This window comes from Manis javanica, chromosome 8, assembly GCF_040802235.1.
Source record: "Manis javanica isolate MJ-LG chromosome 8, MJ_LKY, whole genome shotgun sequence".
Lineage (NCBI taxonomy): Eukaryota > Metazoa > Chordata > Mammalia > Pholidota > Manidae > Manis > Manis javanica.
In genome coordinates, this window is record NC_133163.1 from 5,039,231 (window position 1) to 5,060,976 (window position 21,746).

The 21,746-nt window shown below is 51.3% G+C and overlaps 1 protein-coding gene across 8 annotated transcripts in view; it reads right to left on the reverse strand.

Moving 5' to 3' along the window:
- Positions 1-21,746, reverse strand: part of WDR25 (WD repeat domain 25) — a 137,956-nt gene that overhangs the window by 34,874 nt on the left and 81,336 nt on the right. For all 8 annotated transcript variants that reach the window (XM_017641014.3, XM_017641011.3, XM_017641015.3 and 5 more), the window contains exons 3-4: positions 18,628-18,775; positions 6,356-6,486 (exon numbers count right to left, since the gene is read on the reverse strand). In XM_017641014.3, the coding sequence (XP_017496503.3) occupies positions 6,356-6,486; positions 18,628-18,775 (279 nt within the window). The remainder of the gene's footprint in view (positions 1-6,355; positions 6,487-18,627; positions 18,776-21,746) is intronic.

A 21,746-nucleotide genomic window follows, 5' to 3' on the forward strand; every position in this document is an offset into this window, starting at 1 on the left:
CACGGAGCCCAGAAAGGACAAGGAGCTTTCTACCCAAAGTCACCTGGAGTGTGGTGGCCACACTCCTCTCGCAGCTTTTCCCATCTTGCTGCTTCTATTAGTCTCCTACTTATCTGCATGAAAGTTTGGTTCGAGGCAAGACAAGGACTGAAGAAAGTACAAAGACTCCAAATAAAAAGGCTTTTTAATATAAAGCCGGTGAAGGAGACAAATGGAGAGTAATCAAAACCTCATTAAGCAAATAAGCAACCTGCCTACAATGCCCCAAAAACTGATGGCACTGAGAGCCAGGCAGCGAGGGCACCCTGTCTTCTAGACAGCTGCCACCACAGGAATGCAAAGTTCAGGGACGCCCTTACCTCCCAGACAGAAACCCTACAAAACATGCTCAGGATTCTTACCTAGGCACATAAGCTGCGGTGCCCGGGCCTGGGGTTCACCACTCAAGCTCTCCATTAGAGTCACCTGGAGAGGTTTCAAACCTCTCAAGCCCAGGCCACCTCGATGGGGCAGGGGGCTGGGCAGCAGAATTCACAACACTCCCTGGGACTTCTGTCCACTGCACTGGGTCAGTCAGTCCAGTCACCAACCACTGGCTGCTTTACCAGCTTCTGCCATTTCTACCCAGCGATGGATGCCAAGGAGGAGTAATGAAATGAGCAAATTAATGAATGGTGGCTCAGCTTCTGCTTCAACTGGGTGGGCTCATTATGTGGAAATTTAAAAATTGGTCCTGATTAGGACTGTTAGTCACTCATGCAACAGTTCCCCCATCTTCCCTACCCAGGGCCTATGATATGCTCAATGCTTTGCTAGGTGCTGGCAAAATTCCTGCCCCCAGAGAGTGGCGTTCTGCTGGGAAACTACAGCACATGAGTTTCCCAAACTCCAGGGAACAGGAGCGAGCTCAGATCTGGCCAGGAACTGCAGTCGGGACTGCCACACCACATCTTATCTGCACAGGGTCTCCCAAGTGCCCTGCCTCTGTCCACACATCAGGAATGACCAGTTGCAGCTGAACCGCAGCTAGCCTTCGTATCTCACTTGTTGGAGGGCCATGTCCTCTGCAAAGATTCCAGGATGGCCACTGTCCCTGAGCTGTGGGCAGGTGGGTGCTCCTACAGGGCTCCATCATGAAGGGAGGACAGCTCACCCGGGTTACCCCGAGACCTGCTCTGGGCCAGGGCCTGTGGGAGATGCGAGGGCACAGACATGATTCAACTCAGTCCCCGACACGGCAGTTATAAATAGACACCTGTCAGGTGAAGCTCAGAGCTGAGCAAAAAGGTCAGGAGCTACCACTGAGACAGGTCACAGACAGTGCAGGCCGGGGCAGGACGAAAGCCAAGGGGGCTCCCCTCACACAAGCACGGTACCCCTATTCTCAGAGGCCCCTTGGGCCCTGCTTCTCAGAGCGTGGCCCCTGGACCATCTGCCTCTGCACCCCCGAGCGTTTGTTAGAAATGCAAGATCTCATCTGCAACAGACTGAATGCCTGTGCCCCCCAAAATCCTTATGGAAGTCCTAACCCCAGTGTGATGGTTTCTGGAAGCGGGGTCTTTGGGAGGTGATTAGGTTTAGATGAGGTTGTGAGGGTGGAGTTCCACGTCGGGATCAGTGTCCTTAGAAGGGGAGAAAGATAGTGTCCTCTCTTTCTCCATCATGAGAGGACATAGCAAAAAGGCAGCATCTCCATGGCAGGAGGAGCGCTCTCGCCAGAACCCCCTGCTGGCACCCTGATCTCAGACTCCCAGCCTCCAGAACTGTGAGAAACGAGTGTCTGTTCTTTAAGCCCCCCCAGTCTATGGTATTTTGGTAATGCAGCCAGAAATAAGACCTCATCCCTCCCCCAGACCTGCTGAAACAGAACCTGTACCCCAGCAGGAACTCATCTGTGTGCAAGGGAGTCTGAGCCCTGCCTAGACACAGCCGGCCGGCCCCTCTGCTGTACCCATGGGAAAGCCCGGCAGAGAGGCTTCGGCCTAAGAGATCGGCCTAAAATCGCCCCACCAAGCAGGTGTTAGAGGAAAGACATGCACCCAGGTCTCCTGCAGCTCAGGTCAGTCTCACTGGAGGCCAGGAAGGGGTCCGGAGAGGGAACCCCACAGTAACATGACGGTCAGACCACAGATGTCTTGGATTCCAGTCCACACATATGTTCAAGAAGACTTTAAGAGGAGGAGGAGTCAGAAAACCCTCTACTGGGGGCGCTCAGCCAGCTCCGGGTAGGCCTGCTCGGCTGGCCCGTGTGAAACACATCCGCCGACCCGCTGGAAATGAAGTCAGGCCCTTTGCAGGGATGATGGATGCGCTCCAATCATCTAACCCGAGGCTGAGAAACTGCCAAGAAGAGAAGCAAGGGTTGCCAAACAGTCCATTTGCTGTAATGAATTGGGCTGGACTGGAGAAGTCCAGAATCCCAGCATCCGTCATTTGGCTAAGCTTAAGGAATCATAAAATTGTGTGACTAGAAAGTAGCTTAAGAGTTATCTGCTCCAGCTACTCTCAGACTCCAGCGAGAGGCTGTCTGGCCCTGCAGTCACGCTCCAGGGATGGGCTCATCAGCCCAGCAGCCTCAGCTCCATCATCAAAGCCTACCCCTTACTTTCAAACTGCTGACTCACTTTGACCCAGCAATTTGATTTGTGGGATCCAAGCTTAAGGAAATAAATCCCCAAATGGAAAACACTAGATGTTCTGTTCATATGTGTGTCTTACAGTGGAATATATAATTGCATATGGGTGCTTTGTATGGAGATTATAACAGGAGACAGAAACAACTCATACATCCCTGACTGAAGAACAGTTCTCCAGAAAAGACATTCTCTGAGCACACGGTTTCCACAAGGACGCACATAACAGAGCGCAACAGAGGGGCAACCCCCGCATCAGCTAAATCAGGAGGATTAGTCCCAACAATCAACAGGGTGACAGATGTCACAGCCAGACCTGTCCATAGCAGTGGTCAGCCAGGTCATAAATATTTTTTATTTTATGGGACATGTGGACTCGGCTACAACTACTCAGCTCTGCCACAATAGGTGTGAAAGCGGCTGTAGGTGATACATAAATGAATACACATGGCTGTGTTCCAATAAGCCTCCTAGAAAAACATGCAGCAAGCTGAATTTAGTGCTAGGCTGTGGTTTGCTGACCCAGATTGCCACCTTCACATTTATTAATTTTAAGTGGCCAAAATAAAGGAACTATCCTAAATGTTCAACCTACAGAAATGGTTTAGTAAGTGAAACCATTTGAAAACGGCTCATTCTGTCCATATTTATCAAGTGCCTGCTACGTAAGACGCTGCTCTGAGTACCGGGGATAAGGAAGGCGAGGAAAGCGCAGTGAGCCAAGCGGGCTGCATCCAAGGGTCCACGGAAAATCCTACAAGCATTTGTTCTAACAAGGAAAACCCTTACATTGCTAAGTGAAGAGCAAAATACAAAACTGTATAGAAAAATAAGACCAAACAATGTTTAATAAACCACACACACACACACACACAAGAAAAGAATAATGAAAGAAAAATATTAAAATTTACTAAATGGAGAAAGTCCGAGTTTTACGGCCAGGGCAATGTTTACTGCTGGGTGGTTCAACCGCCTCTTCCCTTTATTTCGCTCCATTTCCCAATTGTTTCATATGGCCACATGTTACTTTTACAAGAAAACAGTCCCTCCTGTTGTATTTAAGAAGGGAAGCTGGTTTTAAGCTGAGAACTGTGTCCATCCTCCACCTGCCGCTTCCAACTGCTGCCCCTGAATGCAGTAAGAAAAAGCCCAGCTGCTCAGCCCGAGATGATCACACACGCGCCAGGGGAGGCGGGAGGGTTCAGCACCGGGGACAGAGCCACGTGCCCTGCGGAGCCTGCAGGATCAGCTGAGCCACTCCAGGTGGGAGCTTGGAGGGCAGGGAGCCAGCCAGTGGCTTTCTCCCTGGTCCTCCTGCTGACGCCATAGGAGTCACGCAGGCAACACCTGTCAGAGGAAACAGAGCTGTCCTCTGAGCCCGGCTGATGCAAACGGAATTAGCCCTGTGACCTGGCAGGGGAAAGAGGCAGTCAGATTGTTGGGAAAAAGGAAACAAAAACAAACACTGCACAGATCCCTTTACCCACACTATTAGCTTGGGAGAGACTTGCCAACACGTCAATACTAGTCAGAGCAGCAGTTGCTTCTAATTGCCCCCCACACACACACATCCAGCATTTCCAGAGCTTGTCAGTTGGCGTCTGCCCTAGGAGAAAATCCGGTGTTTTTAACAAACTCTTAGATCAGATGGCGTCCTTGGTGAGTAATTTCTGATGTGTTTGATCTTTGAGGCTAAATACAGTAAGCACACCTTTCAGGGACGTGGTCCTCAGCAGGGGCTGGGTGATCAAGAGGCCCCACTTCCAAACCTTGTGACTAAGAGCTTCCAACTCATGCAGCCCTTTCCAATGCTTCCTTCTGTTTATCATGTATTTATATCCCAAATATAGGGGATTTAGTATATTTTTAAAATTCCTCTGAGTCCACTTCTTTATGGGCAACTTTCCTCTCTTTTCCAAATATTTTTGTAAAAAGTTTTCTTTGCAAAAGAAAAATGTGTGACTTTTTTAAAGAGTATATTCTCTGTGCTTTAATCCTCCCACTTGTGAAGTACTTTAAACAAGATGTCTACAGGTAAAATTTCCCATTCTCTTTAAAGGAACTGTCGCTGCTTTAGATTCTCGAAATGCCAGCAGCCCCTTCCAACAGCCTGTTGGGAAGTGCCTTCCTACAGTGGCCAGGCTGAAGCACCGACCGGACTTTCCAGTCTCCTTAGAGGCAGTGTCTCACCTTCCCTCCATCCTGGCCACATGGCACGGCCTCTGCGCAGTGCGGGCCATCTTGTAGGCTGCACCTGTGCAGGCTGGGGCAGCAGGCAGCTCTGGAGGAGGTAGCCTGTAGGGAGAGCAACCCTTTCGGCGCTACACATGCAGCAGCCTAGAACCCACTAGAGTGGGGCCACTGAGTCCCCAAATCCCAAATGGAGGAGGACATTCTCTCCTGCCCCTTCTTTCAAAGCCCAGTTCAAGCTGGGTTTTATCATGAGCTACCACGTCAGGACCCCCACTGGCCAGCTGTGGGGCTCCTTAAAACCGGGCAGTGCTGCTCAGGTCTTGCGAAAGAGCCATCCCAACCTCTTTGAGTCCCCAGAGGCAATCAGGCCACGGCTGTTCCCCATGACCCCTCCCCTCCACAAACCCCTTCTCAGCCCTGACTCTGGCACCCCTTTCTCACAAACCTCCCTGCTGTTAGTCCAAACCCAGACACACAGCACTGGAAGCCTCTCTGCAGGGCCTGCCCACCGCCTGAGCCCACATCCGGCCAAGTCAAGCTGGTTGCTAGCCCTACACACGTTTCATCTTCCCACCTGCTGCATTTGCACAGAACACATGACTGTTTTCCTCCTTCATTCACTCAGCCAAGGTTTGCTGAGGGCCTACTATGTGCCAGGCACTGTTCTAGCAACCACAAGTCAACAGAAAAGAAAACAAACAAAAATCCTGCACTAGGGAGCTTACGTTTGAGTGGAGGGAGACAGGCAAGTGAATAAACATGAAAAGTCCATCGTGTGCCAGGTGATGAGAAATGCTATGGACAGAAGTAAGGTGGCAAAGGGCACTGGCGATGCAGAGGGGTAGTCTCACGGCAGTCAGGGAGGACCTCACTGGAGAGAATCCTGTGGACGGAGGAAGGGAGCCTCTACATAGAAAACTGGCCGAATTCCTGGCAAAAGCAGCACAGGTGCCAATGCCCTGGGGCAGGAATGCGCTGGTGTGTTCTAGAAAGGCAAAAGGGTCAATGGGGCTGGACATGATGAGATCGTGTAGGCTTGGGGGCCACTGAAGGCACACAGGCTTTTACTGTGACAAAGCCTTCCTTGCACCCACCTGAAAGCACTCACCCAGTGAATGCAGTGCCCTCCCTCCCTCCCCTCTTGTGTACACACACACACACACACACACACACGCACACACACAGAGCACTCCTCCACACCAGTCTGCAGCCACACATGTTCACATGTTCCCTGAGTAAACTGAGACTGACTCATTTTATATCATCTGGAAATATTTGCACATAGTAGGTGCTCAATGAATATTTTTAGTAATATGCTGTACAGAATTGCAGCTATGATGTTTTAAGTCTACCAACTCAAATATGCTCTTTCAAAGCTTCTAAAAATTATGCTTATCACTGATTAAATATTAAGTGGTAATTATTCCCTCTCAAGGGCTCTATATATAGATCCTGACCTGCCCCTAATCATGCAAATAGTCAAGGCAAGCTTTCCTGCGGGAAGGCCGAGCGGGGCGGAGGGACATTACCTTGCCAGTCCTGATATCCCAAGCTTTGATTTCAGAGCTGAAGCCCCCACACACAAAAAGATTGTGGTCTTTTGGATGAAACTTCAAGGTGGTGATTCTAAAGTCACTTTGAGCACTGAATAGCTGGGTTCCTACAACACAAAACAGGAGAGTTAGAAAATACATCACAAAATAAGTATCTTAAAACTAAGATGCCATCTGGTGTGGAGCTCCAGGCAAATGCAGCCCCCTGGGCCCAAAGTGGTCAACAGAGACTCTCTGTCACAACAGTGAGAGTGGCGACTTCCACCCTCACTCTCCGGCCACCCCCACCTTTGATTAGCTCAACTCCCTGCAGGATTAAACTAGAGGACTGGATCCATGAATGCCACCCGTTCTTTACATGCTGCATAAACATTATGTGTATCAAGTTATGTAAACCATAGAAACACTATAAATCCACTTTATAATGGAAAAAAAGCAAGGCTCAGGAAGATTAATATTCTCAAAGATGCAAGGTTAATACAGTAGATTGTTTACCTAGGCATCTAAAAACCAAAAGCAGGATGCTCCAAAGTGAGTCTTTTTAGGGTAAGTTACCTTACAATCAGGCCCTTAGAATAACCCATGACTGGTTTACTACAGAGCATGGCAGGTGGCAATGACATGATACTCTGGGCAATGTATGAGAGTGTGACATCACAGAGGCCCAAGCCCCAGGACAGACGGGAGCGGAGACCAGGGGTCTCACTGGTTCTATGGGACTTGTCAGTCCCTCACCCTTTATGTATCTGTCATGAAACTGGTGCCAAGCATTTACATGCACTGTGCAAATGTTCACGTGCCCATATGTATATGTGGTGCAGAAGACATCTGCTTTGCACTGTGATCTTTTAGAAGTACACTGTGTAAACAGGCCGAACTCAGGGCACATGGATCACCAGTCTTCTGCCCTGCACCCAGGCCTGGTGGGCTCTAAAGCCAGTGCCCCTCCCTCCATGCAGGGCCGCTTCCTGCCCCAGAGCACTGGTTAGAGCTCTTGGGTTCAATTCAAGCCCACTGATGCTGCACTGAGAAACTGGACTGGCCTTAGGAGCCACAATCGTCGCAGACAGTCTGTGGGTCTCCGGGGGCCGGGCCATCAGGCCATGTCCCTGCCCACACACCAGGTTCAGCACATGTAGCTCCTACACCAGGAACACGACAGCAGCTGCCCCCAGAGAGGTTGATGAGGGCTCCTACAGTCCGGGAGGACTACTGACTGCCTCTGACCTGTGGAAATGCCTCCACTGGCCTGAGGCTGCAGGCAGGCGGGGACACAAGAAGCTGGTAGCCAAGAAGGCAGCCGATGCAATGCTGTATCTCAAGCATCACATCTTCTTCAGGAATTCAGAAAGCATGTTTGCTCATTCAGTTGAGAAAGCACTTCCTGAAGGCTGTCCTGCTCTGTGCTCAGGACGCCCTGCACACTGAGCTGAGAGCTCCCCAGCTCGCCAGGCAAGGAAAAGAAAGTTGTCGATAGGTACCCTGGTACCCCGAGAGTTAGAGCAGTAGCCTTTATAAACACAACTTGCCAAACCCGTCTGACAGCACACCCCGAGAAACCTGTAAGCATGTACCACCAAGACGTATATGGCTACTTGTGACTTACATAGTGTCCTACTGTACCAAATGTACTATGGACACTACAACAAATACCACAAATAGAACATTTGAATGGATGAGACAAGGATAAAATAATCAGTATTTTAAAATATATTTTAATATGCCATTTACTAAGCATCAACAAACCTTTGTGAAATCACTAAATCAAATGAGTTATAATGTTTTTAGTGAGGGCGACAGGATCAACTAGGCCTCCATTTTTGTCAAATGCAGGGAATGTTCTGTGACTCCATGATTGGAAAGTGACCCGGTCCCAGCTTCAGTTGATTCGCTGACGTCAGTCAGGGCCCAGGAGGACTCCTCCGAGAGAGGCGCAGACCCAGATGGGAGATGCGCACCGCTGGCCGTAAGGGACACATTTTCTGCTTCCATCCACAGCTGATGCAAAGGGCTGTACACACGTTGTTAGCACAGTTCCATTTCTCCTGCAGCTCTTGTAACCAGAGGCAATCATTGCATTCTCATATTCTCAGCAATCCAATTCAAAAATCCACTGGAATTCCCATTAGAAGGACTTTAAAGCAGATTAGAAAAATATGGTTCCCAAGTTAAGGGTGCAGATACTGGAGTTTTTAATAGGTGACAAATTTACAGTTTTTGGCAATAAAAATCACAGAACGATGCGAACAATTAAAAACATCTGTTCTCTGTTAAAGCAGTTGCTCTCTTGTTCTTTGTTAAAGCATCACCTTTGTCTTGATGGACGATTAAGTATGTTGGGGTTTTTTTTTTCCTATCTTTTAGGGGCCTACAATCAGAAGTCACTTGTCACCAGAGAAAATTTTGGAAACCCTTGACCTTTTGTAAATGATGATTCTATGCCCTTTTAAGCCGAACAAGCCCCTACACTATTCTGCTATGCAGTGTGGCCTCCAGAGAGCTCCATGGCCATCTTAGGTCATCACGGTGTTGTCAAGAACTGTCCCCACTGGGTCAGAATGGCACAGGGACTGTAAACAACCGCCTAGCTGTCCACCCAAAGGGAGCACTCCAGGCAAATATATTCCACCACTCTGCCTGATGGAATGCTGAAAAGCTGTTTAATGCTTCAGTCGCCAACAGCGCTCCAAAGGAAGAGAGACAAATCCTGATACCTGTCCTTGAATGGTAAGAGTACTAAGCAGGGACCAATATGGACAAAGACTGGGAAGAGATTCACCAACATGAGTTGTTCTAGTAATAGGTAACTTTTCAAATTACATTAATATTGTTGTCATAATACTGTTTTCTAACAAAGAATTCTCCTAAAAAGGCCTCAGGTTGCTAAGCAGACCTAGTGGTGTGGGGGCTCTGTCCCTCTCATTAGGGCCACAAAGGAACCCTCTCCAGTAAACGATGAATGACTTTCCAGGAACTGATCTAAGTGGAAATCTGGTGTTCCTTCAGCGTGCTTCTCTTCTCCTTCCCTGAAACCTGCCTGGCACCCAAGCCGGTGGTCAGACACCAATCGTCACATGCCCACTGGGAGCAGAGGCTTGCCCTGGGCCTCCTCTGCCCATGCGGCCTCGGAGCAGCCCTGGGGGACACCCAGGGGAGGGCATCATGTGTGCAGCCCCAGCCTCAGGCGGGGACCACCAGCACCTCCTCTTGAGGAGCAGGAGCACACAGATGCTGCTGTTGCCCCCACACCCCTGAGGAGGCCCCGAACGGCGGGGAGTCTTTTCCCCTGACAGAGACAATTGCCTACTGACGACTTCTTGTTTGGGATTCACTACCAGACCTTAAGTCCGAAAGGAAAAACAAACCCTACCTACCAGGAGAAAATGTTTTCCCTGCTTCTTGGACCATAGCATGTAACCATATGCTTATTTCAGAAGTGGCAGTGAATTGGCCACATTTTTTTCAAAAAGTGCAGTGATAAAGTCTTGCCAACAATGGAGAGAATAGACAAGAGGAGAAATGAGCACTGGGCTGCTAAAAGATGATGACTGAACTAAAACAAAAAAATGTATTTCTGAATGTTATTCTTCCTGAACCCCCTAAAGAGACCGAGATAGCATCCATGTCTTTCAAGTACTAAAATTTTCCAGCTAGAAGAAAGACTGTAGTTCATATCTTTTTCCGCCTTGTACTTATAATAACTAAGCCTTTACCATATTTCTTTGCTAAGAGTCCAAAACTAAAAGGTTTTTAAATTTCTAGATGAGCTTCCAGACACCTAAAGGAGTAAATTCTGCTAGGTATGGGCATCTAGGACAAGACTGTGGCTCAAAAATCAGGACCCAGCTGTCAGCATTTGGCACCAGCAGGAGGTGGCACAGCAGAGGGGTTGAGAGTCACACAGAGCCGGGCCCCACCCCCACTCTGCCACTTCCAGCAGGGAAACCTGGGGCAGGTCCCTTCACTGCCGAGCCGCACACCCTCATAAAGGCAAGGCTGTCGGGAGGGCGACAATGTAGGACAGCACGTAGCAAACCACAAAAGGGAGCTCTTGTAGTTTGAAAAAAATGAATCCCCAAAATACTGAATTCACCCTTTGTTAAATGAAAAAAAGCTAACACCAAGGGATACAAGTTTTTAACAGCAGAGACCTTGAGAGAGAAATGACTGTGTTTTGTCGTGAGGCTATGAGAATGCCCTGGCTGGCCTTTATGCTTTGTTAAAGAGACATGCATAAACGCTGGCAAATACTTAAAACTATCTTAAACGTGAACATCAGCCACACTGGAGGTGAAGGTCCTTTCTTGTCAGAGTTGTTCGTGTTCTGTACCTTTTCATAAAGCAAGTAGCTTGTTTATCACATCCTCTCCTGGGCAATGCTGCTTCAAGAACAATAGTTAGGTGCTAATATAACCTTTAATCTTGAGACTACCTTGCTTGTTTATATTTGCTATAGAAAATTCTATTTATTCACTGTATGCTGCTTATAGGAAATTGAGTTTTAAAATATTTAATCCACTAACACTGACTTTACTGATCTTGTTAGAATGAACTCAACAAGTATGATAGGGTTCAGATTCTCTTGGAGTTAGGAAAAATGACTTCTTTTCCTCCTTGAATCAATAGTGATACAAATAAACTATAAATTGTCATTAAAGCAAAAACATGTTCAAAAAAGAATGCAGAAACTCAATTTGTTCTCTTGATACTGTTACTACTACCAGTGAGCCTGTCCCCAGGATTGCTATGACAAGGCAGCTGGGACAATGGATGGGTGACTCAGTTCCGAGTTGCCCCTCTTCCTTTCTCAGGTGAGACATCGAGTTCTCACTGAGGTGACCACCCACAGGGCCAGGGCAACACTGCCCGTCCCCCTAAGGCCTACCCTGGGAGACCTAATCATCATGCAGGGCTCCAGGTCCCCGAGGGTCCCCTCTTCCACTCAGCGTGTCTGGCCCCCAGCCCTGCTCCTGGCATGTAACAGATATTTGATACAGGTGGGGTGAAACCCAAGTATGGGTCCCCAAGAAAGGAAAGAGAAGTGCATGCCCTCATCTCCAGGGAGAGAGGGCTGTTACTCCCAGGCCTGGGCAGCCGTGCTAGGAGAGAGGCTGGGCCTGTCTAGCTGGGAGCCAGCTCTGCACGCCCCCTCGCCTGCCTGTGAGCTGTTTGTGACCTTTCCTTTTCCTTAGTTCTTTGTTCACATCTATAGACTCACGAACACACAGGGAAGACGGTGACGAGGGAAAGTGATGCCGGCTCACGGTGACTGAGCCTGCGTTCCCAGGCAGGCAGCATATGACTCATTTTGCTAAAATCAATACCATTACACTCATCCTCTGGGAAGTATTCAGCCAGCTGTAAATTTAACCATCCTGACTCAAAGTTAACAAGAAAAGGAGCTTACAAACTTTCAAATAAAATTCTATGAATCAGAAACAGGGGTCATCTTGGCACACCGGGCAGAGTCCTGGGGAGGGTCCTGGGTGAGAGTCAGATGGGCCTGTGTCTGAAAATTCCCTACAGGTAAGCTGGGGCCTCTGCATCAGCTAGCAATCCTCTCCGATCTTTGGGATCCTAAAAAAGTCAGAATAATCAAACTTACCTTAAGACTTTGTTGTAAGAATTATAAATAATGTACATAAGAGAGAAAGCCCCAGACAACAGGCTGCAATGACAACAGCAGTGATACCAGAAGAAACAGTGGCAGTTGTAGTAATTTCTTTTATTGCAAGCTTGACCACTGCTTTTAATTATCTGGATAAACCTAAATTTTCCAGAATTAAAAAAGAAAAAAAAGAGAGTTCTCAGCTTGCAAACAAGGTATGCCCTAGAGGTTTAACCTAAGTTGGTTTCCTGGGACTCGGAACTCACCACAGACATGCCGTGACCACGTTTCGGCTCCAGGGTCAGTCGACAGAGGACGTCTTACCTATGAAGGGTGCCCAACTGCAATGCAATTGCAATTAAACACACACAGAGATACAACTCCCTCGCTGTACAATAATGGTAATGAATGAAATAGTGATGTTAAAAACCACCTCTTATCTATCTAGAGGGCCGTCACGAGCTTAACTAGAAGAGGCTGAAGAGAGGGATGTCTGTGGGGACAGGGAAGGACCTGTAGGCACTCTGCAAAGGGGGAGCTGCGAGCCTGGCAGCATGTTTTACTGATGTTTAATAACATCTGAACCAGGGCGAGCTTCTCACCCCAAAGCTCTGTGGAAAGAGGGAGAAAACAAGGTTGAGACTGGAGAGAAAAACTCTTCTCCGTGAAAGAGGGCGGGCATGGAAATGGAGCCAGGGGCCTGGGCAGAGAGGGTACACCCCAAGAACAGACTCCAGGAAGGGGGAATCAGTGAAGGAAGGCACCGAGGACAAAGTGAGGCTGTAGATGACCAGGGAAAGGCAGAGGAGCCTGTGGGGTCCCACCTGCACTCGTGGGAAGGAGGTGGGTGGGTGGACAGCTGCTCACTGGGCAGGAAGGCAGCAGAGGGGCAGCAGCCAGGGACCACTGTCATCTCGACCTCATGGACCACGGGGCCCCTTGGAGCCTGCATGCCTGCCAAAGGAATGGATACACCAAATGCACCTGCCCCTCAGGAGCCCCTGTATGTGCCTGCTTGCCAGGGCCCGTGGCACCACCAGCACTTGCTGTGCATTTGCCTTCCTGGTCTCCACAGGCACCTGAAGGACCCCGGAGGGGCTCCTCTGAGTGGGGCTGGGGGCTCCTCTGAAAGCCTAGGAGTGGAGAAGCCCAGGGCCCTCCTCGGAGGCCTGGCAGGGCAGCACTACTCCACAGCTTTAGCCCAACAAGAGGCCCCTTCTGCAGCCCCTTCTCCAGAGCCCCATGGGCTCCCTCAGCTCTTCTCCAGGGTCTTCGTTTGGACGCTCCTCGCCCTTCCTGTGCCAAGTGTTCTGAAATCGTCAGGGCTCACATCTCTTCTGCTGGAGCAGTGGCTGTCGGTAGTCACAGAAGCATCCCTCAGCCAGTCACTTAATCAGAGGGATCAGTCAAGATACGCCTGGGCACACCTTCCTCCTAGAAGCCCCGAGTTACGCTCCACAGGCGGCGAGCTAGCTGCCAGGATTAGAGCCAAGCGAGTCCTGAGGAGCCAGTTTAAGCGAGCTGTTTGTTCACGGCAAGCAAACTGGGGAGGCATGCCACTCCCGAGCTTCACCAGGCGAAGCCTCTGCCCATCACACAAGCCAGTCTGTCAATGCCGGCTGCGTGGCTGAGCAAATCACCAAACACACTAAGCCTGAGTGTCTGGGCCCATGAAATGGGAATTAAAAAACTCCCATCACAGGTTAGTGTTGAGACTAAATATGTAAGCAAAGGGTCTAACATCCATTCATTCATTTCGGCTTGACACAGGCCAGGCAGGGTGCTGGGAACCAGGGCTACGCAGCCCAGGGCCTGGGCCGATCAGAGCGCTCAGCCAACCTGTCGCTCCCATTCTGCTTGAAGTGTCTCCGTGATGGGGCCCTAGTCATGACGCAAAAACAAGGCAGGCACCAAACGACTCTTCTTGGAAAACAAGAAAAATGGTCACTCACGGGTCCAGTCTCAGTTGGCCACTCATTTCCATGCACCATGACCCCCACCAAAAGGCCCAGGGACCCTCAGAGCAAGAGGAGCCAGCCAGGGGCAGTGGTGCCTGAGTGAGGAGGGCCACAGACCACCCCCAGCAATGAGTGCCTGGAGCTCTGGGGAGGTCAGGCTGGGCTGTGCGAGATCAGCACGCCCACCCCAAACAAAGGGCACCTGCCATCCCATCACTGGAAGGCAGCTGCCAGCCCACCACCAGGCTATGTTATCACAGAGAAGCAATACATGGAGGAGAAACTGGGAGAACCCTGAGAGGCAGGCTTCCTCCCAGCCTACCCCAGCCCCACATGTGGCACCAAGAGCCTCACTAGTAAGCTGGCTGGGGGGGATCATGGAATTGGGGTTTTCACAGCTGAGCTGCCGAAGGTGCCCCATTTGGGGAAATCGGCCCTGCAATGGGGGCTGTCTGGACACTCAGCAGGAATGAGGTCATGATTTCCTACGAGCTGAAGGGCCTCATGGGCAGTGACGGAGGAAGAGAAGGGCACCCTTTACTGAGCACCTACCCTGAGCCAGGAGTTCTGCAAAGCACCTCCCAGCGTTCTCTCAGCTGTTCCCTCCACAGCCCCACCAGCGGCTCTTTTACCACCTCATGGATGCGGAAACAGAGGTGAGGGAACTCTCCCAAGGACACCCCTCCTAGGCGGAAGAGCATCTGCCCCACCCATGCTCCTTCCGCCCTGCTGCACGGCCCCCAGCATCAGCCAGCAGGACCCGGTGGCCCTGCACAGACGTCCCAGACAGGCTGGGTGCACACCAGGAAAGGTGACCAAGGCAGAAGCTGGGGGACAGGGTGCCCTGCCTGACCAGGCCCTGCGGGCTCCAGGGAGGGCCAGTCTCCTTTGCAGCCAACAAGGGCCATGCATAAGGCCCCACATGCCCCCCAGGGCTTAGCAGCCAGTCTGGGAGCTATCGCTGGGTGGGGGGATTCTGGAGCTTGATTCTGTGAGAAGCCAGCCCTGCTTAGAACTGAACATGCTCTTTGGGGGACGTGGAGGAGACCGGCTGGTCTGGTGTGCAGGACAGCTGACTCATAAAGCAGGCGGTGCTCCGGCCCTGCGGGATCGGCCACTGTTCCCCGAGGCCGCCTGGGCTTAATGCACCAGAGACGTTTTGTTAGGAAGATTACAGACGGAAACCGGAGCACCAAAAATAATTAATCTGTGAGCAGATTTTATTTAAGTGTTGATTCATGGTTGTTCTATAAGCCAACAGCCTGTCAGAACTATAAATTAACAAGATAAAATGTTGCTGGCCTTCCATATTTCAGACCGGGTATTGACATTTTAGAATCCACAGATTTTTAACTGTATTGATTGAGGACACCAGGATAAATGGCCTTGGCGCCGAATTCCCATTAACGACGATGGGCACTGAGTGACTAATTCCCCCAAGCGCTGCGGTGAGAACGCCCTGCGTTGCTTTCTCCTGGCAGGGAGTTCTAATTAGATTGAAATGAAAATGCCAAATCACCAAGGGCTGAAAGAGGCAGATCAAGTAAAAAGGGAGATCACTAGGGGATGAGAAAGGGCGAGAGGAGTCAAACGAGGCCAAGCCACAGGGGCTACACAAGCCCACCTGACCTCTGCTAAAGAGAGCTGCTGGCACAGCCCGGGCCAGGGGCGGGGGGGTGCAGGGATGAGGGGCAAGATGCAGGAGGGGCTCCCCACCCCTGCCCAGCAGCCCTGATGGCTTTCACTGCCCCCAGGGGCTGGCCTCAGCTCTGTCTCGTCCACACACACTGAGCAGCTGCTCTGAGCCAGCCCTGCCAGATGGAAACACAAAGACCACCGGGACAGGTTCATCCTCAAGAAGCTCCCACACTGACCAGGGAGACACAGACACGCAGGCCCCTCAGCAGGAGGGGCCCTGTCTGGGGCTTCCCCAGGGGTGAGGTCCACACCCCTCAGCCCTACGCTGACACACACTGCACCCCAGCACCAGGTCCTGTACATAGTAGGTGCTCAATAAGTAGCTGCTGAATGAATGAAACTGGGCCTTCAGTAGGCGAACATTCCCAGCAGAGGGGTGGAGCAGAAAAGTCCTCCATCACCTCCCTTAGCAGATGGCAAAGCCCTGGGGGCAGAAAGAGGGCACGCTGGAGGGTGAGCCACCTGGGGCCAGGCGAGCTGTCCTCCCACAGGCTTCTACCACCAACTGGGCCAGGCTGCCACCTCCCTTCTCCAGCTCTCCCTAGGCCTCAGGTCACACCCAACCATACAGCAAGCGGGGTGACCTGCCTAGAGGGCAAATCACGCCATCTCTCCTGCCCCACACCCAGCGACGGCCCCCTACTGCCACCTGCTGCTGCAGTCCCTAACTTGCCAGGCAGGAGGCTCTCTTCGGATGTCTGAAAACTTCAGAAACTCCCACACTCACACACACTGACACCCAGTGCCAGTGTCTGTCTAACACCTGGTGACTGGGAAGATGGATTGCGACAAAGGGCACTAGGAACCCGTTAATGTAACCAGACTCACTTGCATCTGACTGACACGAAAAGCATCCATTTACTCCACGGGTGGGTGGTGACCCTGGAGTGGGGAGCAATGCCTAGGGAAGTTGCACCCCACAGACAGGGAACTGCATGAGGCCCAGGCTCCTGGCTGGCACCCCACATTTCTACACATACCATATGGTTCCCATGACAACTCTGTCCTTGTTGTTCATCTGCTAAGAACCCACTTCCATTCCCCTCAACTATCCCCCTCCACTCCAATTCTCTGTGCCCTACTCTAATCCCTGCCTCAGCTTGGGTTCCACTTCCTCCAGGAAGCCATCCCTGGTCTTCCAGCCTAGATGCTCTCACAGTTCCTATATCTTGCTCCATCACTGTAACCTGGGATTCTCTCTGCACTTCTGTCTCCCCCAGCAGACATGAGCTTCTCCAGAGTGAACCCTGGGTCTCATCCACCTCTGTGTCTCCATCACTGGCCGTGGCTTATTGGACACACAGGCAGCAGAGTGTAATAACAGGCAGGTCGCTTTGGGAGCCAGGTGGAGCTGTGCACCCTAGCTCTGCCACCTCCTAGTTTGTGCCTCTGGCCCTGTGTGTAGAAAGACAATTCTAGTGGTGCTGGCTTTGAAGGGCAAGTGGGGACCTAGGTGACACCCTGACTGCAGGGCTGTAGAAGCCCCACGCAGTGGGCTTGGTGACAGTCTTGCTGCCATTATCACTAGCCCAAGTGCCTCCGCCACCAAGTAACCAAAAACCCCCTGAGCCCTGGCCCCCTCGTTGGCCCGGGGGCTCCTGGTAAGACTGCACATGGCTGGGGAAACACTCTGCTGCCAGGGAAAACTGCCTAGACTCTGCACTGCAGAGAGCCCGTGGGGTCTGCAGTTGCACACAGTGGCTCAGATCCCCACTGGCCATGTCCCACTGGGAGGGGGTGAGCAAGTTACTCACCCCTTTGAGCCTTAGTCTCCTCTCCTGTAAAATCAGGAAAATAACACCGGCAGCTGCGGTGAGAATTGATGTGTCGTGTGCAGAACACCTGTGGCACCATCCCAGCCACTGACACAACCATCCATCTCGTCACCACCCTGACTGCGGGCGTCTAGGCCCAGTCAGAGGAGCTGCAGGGCCACTGTTCAGCAGCCCGGGAGATGAGGACAAACCCTTCCAAATACTCAAGTCTCCCCACACCACCCGCTGCCGTCCCTCCCTGTGCCTCCTCCAGGCTTCAGCGGAGGAGCTGTGTGGCTGGCCCCCAACTTACCGTCCCCTGCTTGCCAGGCCCTGGGGAGGCATAGACCCCTGCACCAGCCCTGCGAGGCCAGGCGGGTGGGGGCTGCCTGGGGACTCAGGGGACATCCCAGGGACTGGTGTGACCTCGTCTCCCTCCTGGCCTAGCAGTGATACCCAGCAGAAATGGGACCCAGAAGGAGCCCAGGGAAGAGAAGGCAACGTGGGCACTGAAGGCAGCCAGCCTGAGTCAGGGCAGACACCTGAACCCATCACGTGCTCCCCGCTCTGCCCTCACCTGAGCGCCTGGGGCAGCACCCGCAGGCAGAAGCTGGCCTGGAGGGGGCGCCGACCACAGGAGCACCTGGTAATGGGAAGTTCCTTCCCCCGACTTCTCCCTCCTTCTCGCCCTGCTTGTCAGGAGCCCCCTTAGGATTTACCCAGCACGAATCCATCTTAGGCAAACGCCTTTTCAGTGTGGGCATTAAAGCAGAACTCATTTGCAGACTTTCCTTATGAGCTGGAATCATTCCTTACCGCCTTTCAGCGATAATGAATTGACAGGAATTCTAAACTGATTCCAACCAAAGGACACTGTGATAAAGCTAAATCTATTTCAGTACAAATTACATGTCGGAAGTTGATTAAAAAGCCACCTCTTTATCCAGCACCACAGCTTGGGGCTGAGACAACCTTGGGGCTCTGTCCTCTGGGCAGGGCAAGCTGGCACAGGCCCCCTTCGAACACTCCACAGAGTCTTGGTTCCAGGCAGATACCCTGGAAACTATACACGTCGAGCATGACCCTGTCCTGCGGGCCATCTCTCACTGCCCTGAAGCCTCATGCAGGGTGTGGCTACAGATCCCCCCCCAGAGCTTCCTAGTGAGAAGGCTGACTCAGCTGCCAGCTCTGAGGAGGGGTAATGTCGGGGTAATGACTCAGGGAACACACCTGTTTCGAGGTCTGTTAGGTGCAGGGCGAAGTCGAAGCCACCGCTGAGGATGCGCTGGCCGCAGGGCGACCACTGGGCGGCCCGCACGGCCTCGTGGTGCAGGAAGTAGGTCTGCAAGCAGCGCCCTGAGTCCACGGCATTCCACACCTACAAGGCAAGCACAGGCCAGGTGTCAGGGGCGGGGCCTGATCCCTGGGGCTCCACCTGGCCCCTCTGCCTGGGGAAAGGGCCTCTCAGGGGAACTGAGCCCCATTACTTTGCCTTCCAAATGACATCTTCATTTGAACTTTTCACTGTGGCAATGTAAAGGCTTGGGACTGGTCAAGGGGGAGCTTTCCCCAAAATGCTGCTGTGGTCAGGGAGCCCACCAGAAAACAGCGTTCCTGTGCTCTGCCACTCACCTGCCAGGCCTGCACACCTGCTTCGCATCTGCTCCACCGAAGCCTGGCCCCACTCAGTTCCTGCCCAGCCTCGCCTGCACCACTGACACCTGTCCTCTGAAACGGGACTTGCTGAGCCCCACAGTGGACACAAAGTCTGCCAGGCTGTCTTCACTGCTCTGGCTTTAAGATTAAGATCCAAAAAAGAGGTGGCCACGTCTGCGCTGACACCCAGGCCGAGGGGCAAGCTGCCTTTCCTCTGGGAGAGACGGGGCTGTCCCTCCCTGCCGCCTGGCTGTCCTTGGGGGAATGCGGCCCGTGACAGGAAGCCCCAGGTACGCTTAATGACTTTTTTTTTTTCTTAATTTTTTCTTGAAATGCAGCTGACATAATTCTGAAATATGTTTTAAAGCCTTCCAGGACAGAACTGCACATTCTGAGGGCCAGGACCAATCTGTGCTTGAGAGACCTGGGTTCAGCTTCACACCAGCTCCCCCAGGAAACTCTGCCGACCACCGCACAGCCCAGAGGAGAGGCCAGAGGTGTGGGGCCCAACAGGGCTGGCCCAGGGCCTGGCTCGTGCTGCCACTCAGCAGAGGAGCCTCCTCCCCTCACCGTCCCTGCAGGCAGGAGGGGCTGCCACCATCCGCAGCGCTGACAGCCCTGAACACAAGAAGCGGGAGGAGCGCCCGCTGCCTGCACAGAGGCATCAGAGCCGGCCTCCCGGCGGTGCTGGTGCTGGACACTCACGTGCCTGGGCCACAGAGCTTGGCCTCTCCAGGCCTCAGTCTCCTTCTCCAGAAAGCAGGGACAAGAGCCCATCCTAAGGGCAGTGGTGAGGCATGGGTGAGGACTGAGCACACAGCACTACGGCTGGTGCACAGCAGTAGCCGCCCTGGTGGGTATGCTTCTTGGGGCTTGCAGAGCACACGGTTCTTAACAGCAGGCCCCCCGACCCTCTCTCAGCTATATCAGGGAAACCAAACTTCATTTCCTTAATAGGAGAAAAGCACAGGTTTACCTGCACACAACCGCAAACCTGAGCAAGAAAACCTTCCCTTCCAAGGTGAGAAAATTCATCCTAAAGGCTCTCAAAATGCAAAATATTAGTATATGAAAGCACATTTCCTGAGCATATGTAAATGTCTAAGCTTAAGAAAACAAGAGGTCGAGAAAAGCCTTCAAAGAATGTTAAGAGAGCTCGGTTCCCTTCTTCCTTACTAGAGGTCAATAGTTGGAGTCTCAAACTGAAAAACCAAGACATAGCAGCATTTACATGTAGAAATATGGACAGAAATAACAGAGGGAACAGCCAGAATGGAGTGAGAATTCAGGGCAGAACACAGCAAACTGCTGTTTATTCAAAACTATGCATGACTTTAATTTTAAAAATTAAGCAAAATTAGTGAATGAGATCCCAGGGTTAACATGACTAAACAGTAAAAAAGTAACACTGAATACGTAAGACAAGCTGTATATAAGCAGCATAAGGTCATGTAAGTTTTAAAACACACGAACACTACGTCACAGCCATTAGGATACTGCTTCTATCAAAAAAAGGAAAGAAGAGAAGAGGAGAGAGTTGGCAAGGATGTGGAGAGATCGGAACCCAGTGCACTGCGGGCGGGAATGTGAAGTGACCCAGCCACTGCGGGAAACAGCATAGCAGTGCCTTAAAAAATTAAACAGAGAACTACCACATGACCGAGCAATTCCACTTATGTGTACGTACCCAAAAAACTGAAACCATAGTCTCAAAGAGATAGTTGTACACCAATATCCATAGCTGCATCATTCACAATGACCAAAAGGCAGGAGCAACGCAAGTGTCCACTGACAGAAGAGTGGACAAACAAGATGTGATGCATCCATTCAAGGAGGAGATTCTGACACATGCCACAACATGGATGAGCCTTGAGGACATCATGCTAAGTGAGATAAGCCAGCCACAAAAAAGGTAACAGTATATAATTCCACTTAATGAGGTCCCTAGAATAGCCCAAGTCATAGAGACAAAAAGCAGAATGGTGGTTACCAGGGCTGGGAGGGGAGTGGGAGCCAGTGTTTGATGGGGACAGAGTTTCAGGGTCACAAAGCGAAAAGAGCCCTAGAGCTGGAAGGTGGGGGTGGCTGCACAACAATGTGAATGTACTTAAGGCCACTGAAACATACACTTACAAATGGTCAGAATGGTGAATTTTGTTATGTGTACTTCACAATTTCAAAAACACCTATCATGTTTATATGTATATTTATAATAAAAACATGCATGGAGATGGTGGTCCCTCCTGGGAATGGAGGGGTGGGGAAGGGCTGGGAAAAGGGATCTATGAACACTGTATTTCCTCTAAAGACAGGCAGAGTGAGAGAACATGTTTTGAAGCAAATATGCCCAACTGTTTCCATCTCTTAAACTCATTCAATTATTCATTCATTCATTTCCTAAGTACCAAACATTTCCTAAGTACCTGCTATCAGCCAGGCACGGATCAGCAGTAAACAACCAGGACAAAACCCCTGCCTTCAGAGAATTTACACTGTAGTGTGGGAGTCAGGCAGCATGCCAGATAAACAAGCAGAATCTCTCTAGTGTATGGGGTAGTGATAAAGACTGGACTGCTAAGAAGTAAGTAGCAAAGGGGCGATAAGGTCAGGAGAAGGGGTGCAGTGGTGGCTGGGAAGGGCCTCTTGGAGGAGGTGGCTTACAAAGAAGACCTGGAGATAGGAGGGAGGGAGCT